The 15,582-nt window shown below is 38.5% G+C and overlaps 1 protein-coding gene across 7 annotated transcripts in view; it reads left to right on the top strand.

Annotated features, from left to right (window-relative positions):
• The window catches only part of CCDC171 (coiled-coil domain containing 171), a 443,650-nt gene that overhangs the window by 113,508 nt on the left and 314,560 nt on the right, over nt 1-15,582 (top strand). For all 7 annotated transcript variants that reach the window (XM_054658718.2, XM_054658719.2, XM_001149040.8 and 4 more), the window contains one exon: nt 15,217-15,309. In XM_054658718.2, the coding sequence (XP_054514693.1) occupies nt 15,217-15,309 (93 nt within the window). The remainder of the gene's footprint in view (nt 1-15,216; nt 15,310-15,582) is intronic.

The following is a 15,582-nucleotide window of genomic DNA, read 5'->3' as shown; positions in this document are numbered from 1 at the left end:
CGCCTGTAATCCCAGCACTTTGGGAGGCCAAGGTGGGCGGATCACTTGAGGTCAAGAGTCCGAGATCAGCCTGGGCAACATGGTGAAACCCCATCTCTACCAAAAATACAAAAAGTAGCTGGGCATGGTGGTGTGTGCTTGTGGTCCCAGCTACTCAGGAGGCTGAGGCAGGACAATTGCTTGAAACCAGGAGGTGGTTGCAGTGAGCTGAGATTGCACCACTGTACTCTAGCCTGGTAGACAGAGTGAGACTCTGTCTCAAAAAAAAAAAAAAAGGACTGTTGTTCGTAGTGTATAGTACATAGTACAGTGTAATACCTGTATTATAGGCAAAGCTGTATATAGTTAAATTAACCTGTAGTATATATGAACATATATGTGTGTGTGTGTATATATATATACACATATATATACACGTATATATATGTATACACGTGTGTGTATATATATATATATATATATATATATGCATTTTAACCAGAATTTTGTTCCGCTTTCTGCCCTTTCTTTGTTGATTACGTTAGGATTGGATGCCTATGAAACAGTTTATGAATGTTACGCTAGTTCTCCTAGGTGGTATTGGAAAAAATTTTTTTGAGCAGCATGTTGATGTTCCTCTAGCACCCTCTGCTGGATTTGAGAATTAATTCATTGGACTAGAAGATTTAAAAAAAATTATTAAGAAGGCTTAAATTTAATTATGTCTATCAACAAACCCTACTCTTGGAAGGAGTTTGTTTAAAGATTTGAAGATTTTTTGCTGTCCTTACTGAGAAATTGATAGTTTCAGTAATAATAAGCACCTTATAATTTTCTGACATTTCATTTAAAATGAGAAGTTGTGAAAATAAAGACATGATCTCCAGTTTATTATTTCCACCCCCTGTGTTTTGCTCTAAGCAGGAAAAACAGAACCTCTTTTTGATTTTTGGAGTGTAAACTAGATCATTAATTAACTAATTAATATATATACAAGAAGTGAAAACTTGAATTTTTGATTCATTATAGAATCACTGAATATTCTGCATTTAACAAAATATATTACTATCATTTTGATAAAGAAGCATATATGCTTTTTGGAATCTGAGAAAATATTTTAAAATTGTTAGCCTTGTTTTTTTTCTCTCTGTGCCCTTTATTTGCTTTTTTAAAAAAAAATTTATTTCCATAGGTTTTTGGGAAACAGGAGGTGTTTGTTTACATGAGTAAGTTATTTAGTTGTGGTTTGTGAGATTTTGGTCCTTTGCTAGCTTTTAAAATCATTTATTCTCAATCCTATGGGCTATTTCCTTGTGACTGGCTAGACGTTTTTTTGACTTACAGAAACTAAAATGAGTATACTAGGTACTGAGAAAACTGACTTCAGTTCTTTAAGGGCAAGAACCTTATCCTTTATACTTTCTTAAAGAAAAAATTAGCATTGGGCCCATCTGGGATAATGCTCATTCTGGTGTGGGCTAAACATAATAATTTCTCTGCTACAGTATGCATCATGCTTTATACCTACAACCTCTGGGGGACCCTTGTTCTAAGGCTTCAAAGTCAGCATTTAGAAATAACTTTTTTTCCACAATGAGAATCAGAAGTTTAATTTAGGTGGCTGCCACGTCTTGACATTCCAATCAGGGATTCTTTATTTTTCAATTGAGATATACTTCACATATCATAAAACCCACCCTTTAAAAGTATACAATTCAATGCTTTTAATATATTCACTATACTGTGCAACTATTACCACTATCTAATTCCAGAGCATTTTCATCACCCCACTAAGAAATTTCATATTCATTAGCAGCTACTGCCCTTTTCGTTCTCTCCTTCTTCCCTATCCTCCTGCAACCACTTAATATACTTTTTGTCTCTGGATTTGCCTATTCTGGACAATTCTTATAAATGAAATCATACAGCATGTGGTCTTTTGTATTTGACTTCTTTTACCTTTTTTATATATGTTTTCAAGGTTAATCCATGGTATCACATTTATTGGTACTTCATTCCATTTTCTTGCTGGATAATATTCCATTCTATGGATTCACAACATCTTGTTTATTCATTCATTGGTTGATGGACATTTGGGTGCATTCCATCTTTGGCTGTTATGAAAAATGCTGCTATCAACTTTTGTGCATAATTTTTTGAATCTGTTTTCATTTCTCTTGGGTAAATATATAGGAATGTAATTGCTGGGTCATATGGTAACTCTATGTTTAATTTTTTGAGCAGCTACCTAGCTGTTTTCCACAGCAGCCAAACCATTTTACATTCCTATCAGTAATGTATGAGGTTTCTAGTTTTTCCAATTTTCTTCCAGTATTTTCTGTTATTTAAATTATAGCCATCTGGTTTTGGTCCAAGATGGCCGAATAGGAACAGCTCCAGTCTACAGCTCCCAGCGTGAGTGATACAGAAGATGGGTGATTTCTGTATTTCCAACTGAGGTACCAGATTCATCTCACTGGGGCTTGTCAGATGGTGGGTGCAGGACAGTGGGTGCAGCCCAACGAGCGTGAGCCTAAGCAGGATGAGGCATCGCCTCACCCGGGAAGTGCAAGGGGTCAGGGAATTGCCTTTCCTAGCTAAGGGAAGCTGTGACAGATGGCACCTCGAAAATCGGGTCACTCCCACCCTAATACTGCACTTTTCCAGTGGTCTTAGCAAATGGAACACCAGGAGATTATATCCCGCACCTGGCTCAGAGAGTCCCATGCCCACGGAGCCTTGCTTATTGCTAGCACAGCAGTCTGAGATCCAAGTGCAAGGCAGCAGCGAGGCTGGGGGAGGAGCGCCCACCATTGATGAGGCTTGAGTAGGTAAACAAAGTGGCAGGGAAGCTCAAACTGGGTGGAGCCCACCGCAGCCCAAGGAGGCCTGCCTGCGTCTGTAGACTCCACCTCTGGGGGCAGGGCATAGCCAAACAAAAGGCAGCAGAAACCTCTGCAGACTTAAATGTCCCTGTCTGACAGCTTTGAAGAGAGTAGTGGTTCTCCAAGCTTGGAGTTTGAGATCTGAGAACAAACAGACTACCTCTTCAAGAGGGTCCCTGACCCCTGAGTAGCCTACCTGGGAGGCATCCCCTAGTAGGGGCAGACTGATGCCTCACACGGCTGGGTACCCCTCTGTGACGAAGCTTCCAGAGGAATGATCAGGCAGCAACATTGGCTGTTCAGCAATATTTGCTGTTCTGCAGCTTCCGCTGCTGATATCCAGGCAAACAGGGTCTGGAGTGGACCTCCAGTAAACTCCAACAGACCTGCAGCTGAGGGTCCTGTTAGAAGGAGAACTAACAAACAGAAAGGACATTCACACCAAAACCCCATCTGTATGTCACCATCATCAAAGACCGAAGGTAGATAAAACCACAAAGATGGGGAAAAAACAGAGCAGAAAAGCTGAAAATTCTAAAAATCAGAGCTCTTCTACCTCTCCAAAGGAACTCAGCTCCTCCCCAGCAACAGAACAAAGCTGGACGGAGAATGACTTTGAGGAGTTGAGAGAAGAAGGCTTTAGATGATCGGTAATAACAAACTGCTCTGAGCTAAAGGAGGATGTTCGAACCCATTGTGAAGAAGCTAAAAATGTTGAAAAAAGGTTGGACGAATGGCTAACTAGAATAAACAGTGTAGAGAAGTCCTTAAATAACCTGACTGAGCTGAAAACCGTGGCACGAGAACTACGTGATGTATGCACAAGGTTCAGTAGCCGATTTGAACAAGTGAAAGAAAGGGTATCAGTGATTGAAGATCAAATGAATGGAATGAAATGAAGTGATAAGAGAAGTTTAGAGAAAAAGGAGTAAAAAGAAACGAACGGAACATCCAAGAAATATGGGACTATGTGAAAAGACCACATCTACGTCTGATTGGTGTACCTGAAAGTGATGGGGAAAATGGAACCGAGTTGGAAAACACTCTTCAGGATATTATCCAGGAGAATTTCCCCAACCTAGCGAGGCAGGCCAACATTCAAATTCAGGAAATACAGAGAACGCCACAAAGATACTCCTCGAGAAAAGCAATTCCAAGACACATAATTGTCAGATTCACCAAAGTTGAAATGAAGATAAAAATGTTAAGGGCAACCAGAGAGAAAGGTCGGGTTACCCACAAAGGGAAGCCCATCAGACTAACAGTGGATCTCTCAGCAGAAACTCTACAAGCCAGAAGAGAGTGGGGGCCAATATTCAACATGCTTAAAGAAAAGAATTTTCAACCCAGAATTTCTTATCCAGCCAAACTAAGCTTCATAAGTGAAGGAGAAATAAAATCCTTTACAGACAAGCAAATGCTGAGAGATTTTGTCACCACCAGGCCTGCCTTACAAGAGCTCCTGAAGGAAGCAATAAACATGGAAAGGAAAAACTGATACGAGCCCCTGCAAAAATATGCCAAATTGTAAAGACCATCCATGCTAGGAAGGAAGAAACTGCATCAACTAATGAGCAAAATAACCAGCTAACATCATAATGACAGGATCAAATTCACACATAACAATATTAACCTTAAATGTAAATGGGCTAAATGCTCCAATTAAAAGACACAGACTGGCAAATTGGATAAAGATTCAACACCCATCAGTGTGCTGTATTCAGGAGACCCATCTCATGTGCAGAGACACACATAGCCTTAAAATGAAGGGATGGAGGAAGATCTACCAAGAAAATGGAAAAGAAAAAAAGTGGTGGTTGCAATCCTAGTCTCTGATAAAGCTGACTTTAAACCAACAAAGATCAAAAGAGACAAAGAAGGCTATTACATAATGGTAAAGGGATCAATTCAACAAGAAGAGCTAACTATGCTAAATATATATGCACCCAATACAGGAGCACTCAGATTCATAAAACAAATCCTTAGAGACCTACAAAAAGACTTAGACTCCCACACAATAATAATGGGAGACTTTAACACCCCACTGTCAGCATTAGACAGATCAACTAGACAGAAAGTTAACAAGGATATCCAGGAATTGAACTCATCTCTGCACCAAGCGGACCTAATAGACATCTACAGAACTCTCCACCCCAAATCAACAGAATATACATTCTTCTCAGCACCACATTGCACTTATTCCAAAATTGACCACATAGTTGGAAGTAAAGCACTCCTCAGCAAATGCAAAAGAACAGAAATTTTAACAAAGTGTCTCTTAGACCACAGTGCAATCAAACTAGAACTCAGGATTGAGAAACTCTCTCAAAACCGCTCAACTACATGGAAACTGAACAACCTGCTCCTGAATGACTGCTGGGTACATAACGAAATGAAGGCAGAAATAAAGATGTTCTTTGAAACCAACGAGAACAAAGACACAACATACCAGAATCTGTGGGACACATTCAAAGCAGTGTGTAGAGGGAAATATATAGCACTAAATGCCCACAAGAGAAAGCAGGAAAGATCTAAAATCAACACCCTAACATCACAATTAAAAGAATTACAGAAGCAAGAGCAAACACATTCAAAAGCTAGCAGAAGGCAAGACATAACGAAGAGCAGAAGTGAAGGAGATAGACACACAAAAAACCCTTCAGAAAAATCAATGAATTTAGCAGCTGTTTTTTTTAAAAGATCAACAAAATTGATAGACTGCTAGCAAGACTAATAAAGAAGAAAAGAGAGAAGAATCAAATAGACACAATAAAAAGTGATAAAGGGGATATCACCACCGATCCCACAGAAATACAGACTACCATCAGAGAATACTATAAACACCTCTATACAAATAAACTAGAAAATCTAGAAGAAATGGATAAATTCCTGGATACATACACTCTCCCAAGACTAAACCAGGAAGAGGTTGAATCCCAAAATACACCAGTAACAGGCTCTGAAATTGAGGCAATAATCAATAGCCTAACCAACCAAAAAAAGTCCAGGACCAGACGATTCACAGCCGAATTCTGCCAGAGGTACAAGGAGGAGTTGGTACCATTCCTTTTGAAACTATTCCAATCAATAGAAAAAGAAGGAATCCTCCCTAACTCATTTTATGAGGCCAGCATCATCCTGATACCAAAGCCTGGCAGAGACACAACAAAAAAAGAGAATTTTAGACCAATGTCCCTGATGAACATTGATGCAAAAATCCTCAATAAAATACTGGCAAACTGAATCCAGCAGCACATCGAAAAGCTTATCCACCATGATCAAGTGGGCTTCATCCCTGGTTGCAAGGCTGGTTCAACATACGCAAATCAATAAACGTAATCCATCACATAAACAGAACCAATGACAAAAATCACATGATTATCTGAATAGATGCAGAAAAGGCCTTTGGCAAAATTCAACAGCCCTTCATGCTAAAAACTCTCAATAAATTAGGTATTGATGGGACATATCTCAAAATAATAAGAGCTATCTATGACAAACCCACAGCCAATATCATACTGAATGGGCAAAAACTGGAAGCATTCCCTTTGAAAACTGGCACAAGACAGGGATGCCCTCCCTCACCATTCCTATTCAACATAGTGTTGGAAGTTCTGGCCAGGGCAATCAGGCAGGAGAAAGAAATAAAGGGTATTCAATGAGGAAAAGAGGAAGTCAAATTGTCCCTGTTTGTAGATGACATGATTGTATGTTTAGAAAACCCCATCATCTCAGCCCAAAATCTCCTTAAGCTGATAAGCAATTTCAGCAGTCTCAGGATACAAAATCAATGTGCAAAAATCACAAGCATTCTTATACACCAATAACAGAGAAACAGAGAGCCAACTCATGAGTGAACTCCCATTCACAGTTGCTACAAATAGAATAAAATACCTAGGAATAAACTTACAAGGGATGTGAAAGACTTCTTCAAGGAGAACTACAAACCAGTGCTCAACAAAATAAAATTGGATACAAACAAATGGAAGAACCTTCCATGCTCATGGATAGGAAGAATAAATATCATGAAAATGGCCATACTGCCCAAGGTAATTTATTGATTCAATGCCATCCCCATCAAGCTACCAATGACTTTCTTCACAGAATTGGAAAAAATTACTTTGAAGTTCATATGAAACCAAAAAAGAGCCCGCATTGCCAAGACAATCCTAAGCCAAAAGAACAAAGCTAGAGGCATCATGCTACCTGACTTGAAACTATACTACAAGGCTACAGTAACCAAAAGAGCATGGTACTGGTACCAAAACAGAAATATAGACCAATGGAACAGAACGGAGCTCTCAGAAGTAATACCACACACCTACGACCATCTGATCTTTGACAAACCTGACAAAAACAGGAAATGGGGAATGGATTCCCTATTTAATAAATGGTGCTGGGAAAACTGGCTAGCCATATGTAGAAAGCTGAAACTGGATTCCTTCCTTACACCTTATACAAAAATTAATTCAAGATGAATTAAAGACTTAAATGTTAAACCTAAAACCATAAAAACCCTAGAAGAAAAGCTAGGCAATACCATTCAGGACATAGGCACGGGCAAGGACTTCATGACTAAAACACCAAAAGCAATGGCAACAGAAGCCAAAATTGACAAATGAGATCTAATTAAACTAAAGAGCTCCTGCACAGCAAAAGAAGCTACCATCAGAGCGAACAGGTAACCTACAGAATGGGAGAAAATTTTTGGAATCTACTCATCTGACAAAGGGCTAATATCCAGAATCTACAATGAACTCAAACAAATTTACAAGAAAAAAACAAACAACCCCATCCAAAAGTGGGTGAAGGATATGAACAGACACTTCTCAAAAGAAGACATTTATGCAGCCAACAGACACATGAAAAAATGCTCATCATCACTGACCATCAGAGAAATGCAAATCAAAACCACAATGAGATAGCATCTCACACCAGTTAGAATGGCGATCATTAAAAAGTCAGGAAACAACAGGTGCTATAGAGGATGTGGAGAAATAGGAGCATTTTTACACTGTTGGAAGGACTGTAAACTAATTTAACCATTGTGGAAGACAGTGTGGCAATTCCTCAAGGATCTAAAACTAGAAATACGGTTTGAGCCAGCCATCCCATTACTGGGTATATACCCAAAGGATTATAAATCATGCTGCTATAAAGACATATGCACACGTATGTTTATTGCGGCACTATTCACAATAGCAAAGACTTGGAACCAACCCAAATGTCCAACCATGATAGACTGGATTAAGAAAATGTGGCAGATATACATCATGGAATACTATGCAGCCATAAAAAACTATGAGTTCATGTCCTTTGTAGGGACATGGATGAAGCTGGAAACCATCATTCTGAGCAAACTATTGCAAGGACAAAAAACCAAACACCGCATGTTCTCACTCATAGGTGGGAAATGAACAATGAGAACACTTGGACACAGGATGGGGAACATCACACACCGGGGCCTGTCGTGGGGTGGAGGGATGGGGGAGGGATAGCATTAAGAGATATACCTAATGTAAATGACGAGTTGATGGGTGCAGCACACCAACATGGCATGTGTATACATATGTAACAAACCTTCACGTTGTGCATATGTACCCTAGAACTTAAAGTATAATAAAAAAAAGAAAAAAAATAAATTATAGCCATGTAGTGGGTGTGAAGGTATCTCTTCATGTTTTTAGTTTTCATTTCCCCAGTGACTAATAGTTTTGAGCATTATTTCATATAGTTATTGGTCATTTACATATCTTTTTTAGACAAATATCTAAGTCCTGTACTCATATTTTGAGTTGTCCTTTTATCGTATGATTTCTTTTTTTATTCTGGATACTAGAACGTGCTCAGATATATGATTTGTAAGTATTTTCTCCCATTCTTTAGGTTATCTTTTCATTTTCCTAATAAAGTCCTTGGATACACATATGTTTTTTGTCTTTTAGTTTTAATTTTGTATTGTTACGTAAAATTTATACATATTTATGGGGTACATGTGTTTTTTTATGTGCATAGAATGAAATTATCAAGTCACTCGTTAGGCTATTCATCATCTTGAACGTTGATCATTTCTATGTGTTAGGAATATTTCAAGATCTCTCTTCCAGCTATTTTAAAATATACAATACATTGTTGTTAACTGTAGTCACCCTACTCTGCTATCTAACTTTAGAACTTATTCCTTCTAACTGTATGTTTGTACCCATTAGTCAATCTGTCTGCCCTGCCACCCACACCCTGACACCCTTTCCAGCCTCTGATAACTATCCTAACTGTCATTCTACTCTCTACGTCCTTGAGATTAACTTTTTTTACTTTTATTTTTTAATTTTTTAGGATTTTTTTTTTTTTAGATGAAGTCTCACTGTCTCACCCAGGCTGGAGTGCAGTGTGCAATCTCCACTCACTGCAACTTCCACCTCCCGGGTTCAAGTGATTCTCCTGCCTCAGCCTCCTGAGTAGCTGGGATTACAGGTGCCTGCTATGACACCTAGCTAATTTTTGTATTTTTAGTAGAGACAGGGTTTCGCCATGTTGGCCAGCCTGGTCTTGAACTCCTGACCTCAGGTGATCTGCCCACCTCGGCCTCCCAAAGTACTGGGATTACAGGCATGAGCCACCGTGCCTGGCCTATAGTTTTTTTTTTGTTTTTGTTTTTTAATAGAGATGAGGTCTCACTTTTTTATAGAGATTTTGCTCAGACTGGTCTTGAACTCCTGACCTCAAGCAATCCTCTCACCTCAGCCTTCCAAAGTGCTAGGATTACAGGCATGAGCCACCATGCCCAGCCGAGATTAACTTTTTTAGCTCTCACATATGAGTGAGAACGTGCGATATTTGTCTTTTTGTGCCTGGCTTATTTTACTTAACATAATGACGTCTAGTTCCATTCATATTGCTGCAAATGACAGCATTTCGTTCTTTTTTTTGTGGCCAAGTAGTATTCCATTGTGTATATATAACCCACTTTCTTTATTCATTTGTTGATGGACACCTAGGTTGATTACATACCTTTGCTATTGTGAATAGTGTTGTAATAAGTTTTTAATTTCTATGAAGTTGTTTGTTTGTTTGTTTATTTATTTATGCTTGTGCTTTTGCTATCTGAGAATCCATTGCCAAATCTAAGGTCATGAAGATTTTTGGATTTTTTTTGAGACAGGGTCTTGCTGTGTTGCTGAGGCTGGAGTGCAGTGGCATGATCTCAGCTCACTGAAGTCTCAACCTCCTGGGCCCAAGCCGTCCTTTCCACTTTAGCCTCCCAAGTAGCTGGGACCATAAGTGTGCCTCACCACACCCGGCTAATTTAATTTTTTTGTAGAGACCAGGTTTGACTATGTTGCCCAGGCTGTAAAGATTTACCCCTATGTTTTCTTCTAAGAGTTTTATGGTTTTTAGCTCATATATTTAGGTCATTGATCCATTTAGAATTTATTTTTTTATATGATATGAGGTATGGGATCCAAATTTATTCTTTTGCCTGTTTATATCCAATTGTCTCAGCATCATTTAATGAAAAGATGAATCTTTTCCATTGAGTGGTGATGGCACCATTATCAAAAATAAATTGACTACCCATTCGTGAGTTTATTTCTGGACTGTCAGTTCCTTTCTGTGGATCTATATGAATCTATATGTGTATCCTTTTGCTGGTACCACATTGTTTTGATTATTGTAGCTTTTTTTTTTTTTTTTTTTTTTGAGACAGAATCTGGCTCTGTCACCTGGCTGAATCTTTGCTTACTGTAACCTCTGCCTCCCAGGCTCAAGCCATTCTCTCACCTTAGCCTCCCTTATAGCTGGGTTTACAGGTGGCCACCACCACACTTGGCTAATTTTTGTTTTTTGTTTTTGTTTTGATAGAGACAGGGTTTTACTATGTTGCCCAGGCTGGTCTTGAACTTCTGGGCTCAAGCTGTCCACCTGTCTTGGCCTCCCAAAGCACTGGGATTACAGGCGTGAGCCACCATGCTCAGGTGATCACTGTAGCTTTGTAGTGAGTTTTGCAATTATGACATATGTCTTCCATCTTTATTCTTCTTTTTCAAGATTGTCATGTTAACGTTTTGATAAGTCTTTAGTAAAGAAAATTGTTTGGCTTAGTTTTGTGTTTGTCACATGCTTCTGATGATGTAATTGCTTTTTTATATAATAGCTAAGAACGTCCTGTGGGACTGGTATTCTGTGGAAACATTTTTTGAGAAGGGTGGGAAAAAAGTGACTATGTGGGGAATATTTTCTTTGCCTTATCTTATCACGTCAGCAATATATGTAGGAATAGTTTGAGTTAAACTCCCACTTCCCATTTACTTTTTCTGTTTAGTCGTGAAAGTCTTAATTCATTCTAGTGGTTTTTTGTTGTTGTCATTGTCAAAATATATACCTATATATTTTTAGCTGGGGTCTCGTTCCTCTTGCCTAGGTTGGAGTGCAGTAGCACCATGACAGCTCACTGCAGCCTTGATTTCCTGGGCTCAAGTGATCCTCCCACCTCAGCCTCCCAAGTTGCTGGGACTACAGGTGCACATCACCATGCCTGGCTAATTTTTGGATTTTTTTTGTAGAATTGGTGCTTCACCATGTTGCCCAGGCTGGCCTTGGACTCCTGGGCTCAAGTGATCTGCCTGAGTTGGCCTTCTGAAGTGCAGGGATTACAAGTGTGAGCCACTGTGCCTGGCCTAATTTTGTTAATTGGGTAAATAATGATACCATTGCCATACTTCCCCCTTAACTTTAATAACTTTGGTTTTGTTGTTTAAAAAATGTTTCTCAATATGGAAAATTTCACACATACATGAAAGTAGAAAGAATATTATAGTGAACCAAGTGCCTATGATTTAGCTTCAACAGTTATCAGCTTATGACCAATCTTATTTTATGAACACCAACCCCCACCCCTAACTCCAATTTGATTATTTTAAACCATATCTAGACATTATATAGTTTCATCCCTGAACACTTTAGTATGTATTTTTTAAAAGATAAGGGTTTATTTTATTTATTAATTAAAAAATTTACTTAGTTAATTCTTTTATAGAGATGCAGTTTTTCTCTGTTGCCCAGGCTGGTCTCAAACTCTTGGCCCCAAGCAGTCCTCTCACCTCAGCTTCCCAAAATGACGGGGGCCACTGTGCCTGGCCGAAAGATTGGGGTTTAAAAAAATTCTAATCATTATCACACCTAAAAAGTAATAATAATTCCTTAGTTACATCAGATATCCAAATGTCCTCATTTCTTGGTTTTCAGGTTTTGAGTCTTCAGACAAAACTGTGAATATTTACTAGTTTCACCTTTCAGCGGAATGCCTGTTATTTTTAAATACTCTAGTAGTATAAATTATAAATGTCAGATTTTATTCAAAGTATTATTTTATCCTTTGGATTTAAATTACCTTGAGACCCAAAAGGATCATATTTGGATTTAATGCTTTCTGTAAAAAAAACAAAACAAAACTATTTTCTAGTATAATAGCTCATTAAGAAATATTTTCCATAGGGTTGTAGAATCTAAATAAAGCAAATAGTTCATTGTAAAAGAATATTTTGTGATTTTCATGTTTGCAAAACACAGAGTGATTATATCCTGAAGCAGGATTACTCCATGACTGTGAAGGCCATCAGAACCAGGTGCATCTACAAAGGCCTCTAGAGAAGAAGGGATGTTTGTGTTTATGCTCTGCACTATGATAATCATTATGGGAAGGATTTGCCCAGAAAGAAGTATAGTCATTTCTAAGTTATTCACAGACTGCTTGATTAGTTTGTGGATTATTCAGTTTTTATTTCTATTTCTTTTCATTGTGATCCATTACCATCTTTGTCTGTAAACAAAAAGAAATGGTGGGAGAGAAGGAAAGTCAGATTAATCAAGTTGAACATTAATAAAAACTTGGCTAAGTGGGTGGAGCCAAGATGGCTGAATAGGAACAGCTCCAGTCTATAGCTCCCAGCGTGAGCGACGCAGAAGAAGGGTGATTTCAGCATTTCCAACTCAGGTACTGGGTTCATCTCACTGGGGAGTGTCGGAAAGTGGGTGCAGGACAGTGGGTGCAGTGCACTGAGCGTGAGCCGAAGCAGAGTGAAGGATATGAACAGATGAGTTCATGTCCTTTGTAGGGACATGGATGAAGCTGGAAACCATCATTCTGAGCAAACTATTGCAAGGACAAAAAACCAAACACCGCCTGTTCTCGCTCTTAGGTGGGAATTGAACAATGAGAACACATGGACACAGGAAGGGGAACATCACACACTGGAGCCTGTTGTGGGGTCGGGGGAGCAGGGAGGGATAGCATTAGGAGATACACCTAATGTTAAATGACGAGTTAATGGGTGCAGCACACCAACATGGCACATGTATACCTATGTAACTAACCTGCACATTGTTCACATGTACCCTCAAACTTAAAGTATAAAAAAAAAAACTTGGCTTAGGGTAAATGGTTTAGTAAATATAATGAATATTAATTTATTTTTTCGCCAAATTTCATCTAGGAAGGGAAATCAAATTAGTAATGCCTTTTTCTGTCCCTATTGAACTACCCCATTGACAGGACTCTAGGCATGGGTTTTCTTTGCTACTGTTATGTTGAGACATGCTGGATGTTCCCATAGTTCTGTTTTTCTGTCCCGAACAGATTCTTGGTCATGACCGATTCCCTTTTTGGGACTAGTAATCCGCTACTTCCCAGGGGTGCATTTTCTGAACAAAAATTGTATTCAAAAATAAAGATCTTGACTTCTGCTTCTGTCCAGAAACTGACTCTTGCCGGAAAAACTGATAAATTAGACTTCATCATAATGAAAAGTTTTGGTTTGCAAGTGATACTGTTAAGAGAAGGAGAAGACACGACGTAGACTGGGAGAAAACATTTGCAAATCATATATCTAACAAAGGACTTGTTTTCAGATTGTATAATGAACTTTTAAAGCTCAGTAATATGAAAATAAACAGCTCAATTAAAAAATGGTGAAAATATTTGAACATATACTTCTTCAAAGAAGATACACAGTTGGCAAATAGGTACATGAAAAGATGCTCAGTGTCATTAGTCATTGGGGCAATGCAAATTAAAACTAAAATGAGATAACCACTACATGCCTATTTGATTGTCTATAAAACCTCAAGAAACCAAAAACAGAAAATGACCGTAGCAAGTGTTGGTGAGGATGTGGAACAATGGAAAATTTCATACATTGGTGTTAGTAATGTAAATTGGCACCATCGCTTTGGAAAACAGTGTGGCAGTTTCATAAAATATTCAATATGGCTGGGTGCGGTGGCTGACGCCTGTAATCCTAGCACTTTGGGAGGCCGAGGCGGGCAGATCACGAGGTCAGGAGATCGAGACCATCCTGGCTAGCACGGTGAAATCCCGTCTCTACTAAAAATATAAAAAATTAGCTGGGCATGGTTGCCGGTACGTGTAGTCCCAGCTACTTGGGAGGCTGAGGCAGGAGAATGGTATGAACCCGGGAGGTAGAGCTTGCAGTGAGCCTAGATGGTGCCACTGCACTCCAGCCTGGGTGACAGAGCGAGACTCTGTCTCAAAAAAAAAAAAAAAAAATCAATATGTACCTGTCATTTGACCCATTCATTCCATTCTTCACTATTTACCCCAGAGAAATGAAAGTGTGTGTCTCTACAAAGTCTTGCACACAAATGCTCATAGCAGCTTTATTTGTAATTGCCTAAACTGGAAACAAGTCAAATGTCCATCAGTAGGTGAACAGATAAACCAATTGTGGTCTATTAATAAAGTGGAACACTATTTAACAATGAAAATGAATGAACTATTGATGCATGCAACCACATGGATGGGTCTCAAAATAATTATGTAAGGGGAAAGAAGACTGGCAATAAAAAGCATAATATATGATTCAATTTATATACAACTCCAGAAAATACAAACCTCTCTGTAGTGACAAAAAGCAGATTCGTGATTACTTGGGTATGTGGTGGGGTGGTGAGGGCTGGAGGAAGGCATTACCAAGAGACATAAGGAATCTTTTAAGAGTGATGGAAATGTTTCCTATATTGATTGTGGCAGTGATTTAATGGATGTGTACGTGTTTGTGTGTGTGTGTGTGTATAAAAATGTATCAAAAAGTATATTTTCACTATGTGTAGGTTATTATATATAAGTTATACCTCTATAAAGTGTAAAGAAAAAAAAGCAGGCTCTGGAAGCATTCTTCCTGAGCATGAATTTTACATTCCATTCTTGCAAAAAAAAAAAAATGAGGCTGCAAGTCCACTAATCTAAAGTGTTAATTATAATTCTGGACTGTAGTGATCCATATCTTCTTTAAATACCAATGTTTATGAATTTAAACTTTTAATTTGTTTTCAGGCAACTACTCTAAGAGTGAGGAAATTAGAAGAAAACATTGAAGCAGAAAGAGCAGCGCATTTGGAATCAAAATTTAATTCTGAAATTATTCAGGTAAAATGTAAACAAATATTTTGGCCTGCATTTTCTTACTTTGTGTTATAACAGCTGGGAAAAACAGCACTATGTTCAGAGAACGAAGGTGTGCATTGAGAATGGGTAACATATTGTTATGACACTCATTATTGTATATAAGGTTAGGATACAGTTGAGATATGCTACCTTAGTGGAGGAGTTGGCACACTATAGCCTACAGGCCAGGTCTCACCCACTGTCTGTTCTTGTGAAGTTTTGTCTTGTCCATAGCTACTTTTGTGGCAGAGTGGA

This window comes from Pan troglodytes, chromosome 11 (genome assembly GCF_028858775.2).
Source record: "Pan troglodytes isolate AG18354 chromosome 11, NHGRI_mPanTro3-v2.0_pri, whole genome shotgun sequence".
In the NCBI taxonomy this organism is placed as follows: domain Eukaryota; kingdom Metazoa; phylum Chordata; class Mammalia; order Primates; family Hominidae; genus Pan; species Pan troglodytes.
The sequence above is the reverse complement of the archived record's forward strand: the minus strand, read 5'-3'. Positions and strand labels throughout refer to the sequence as shown.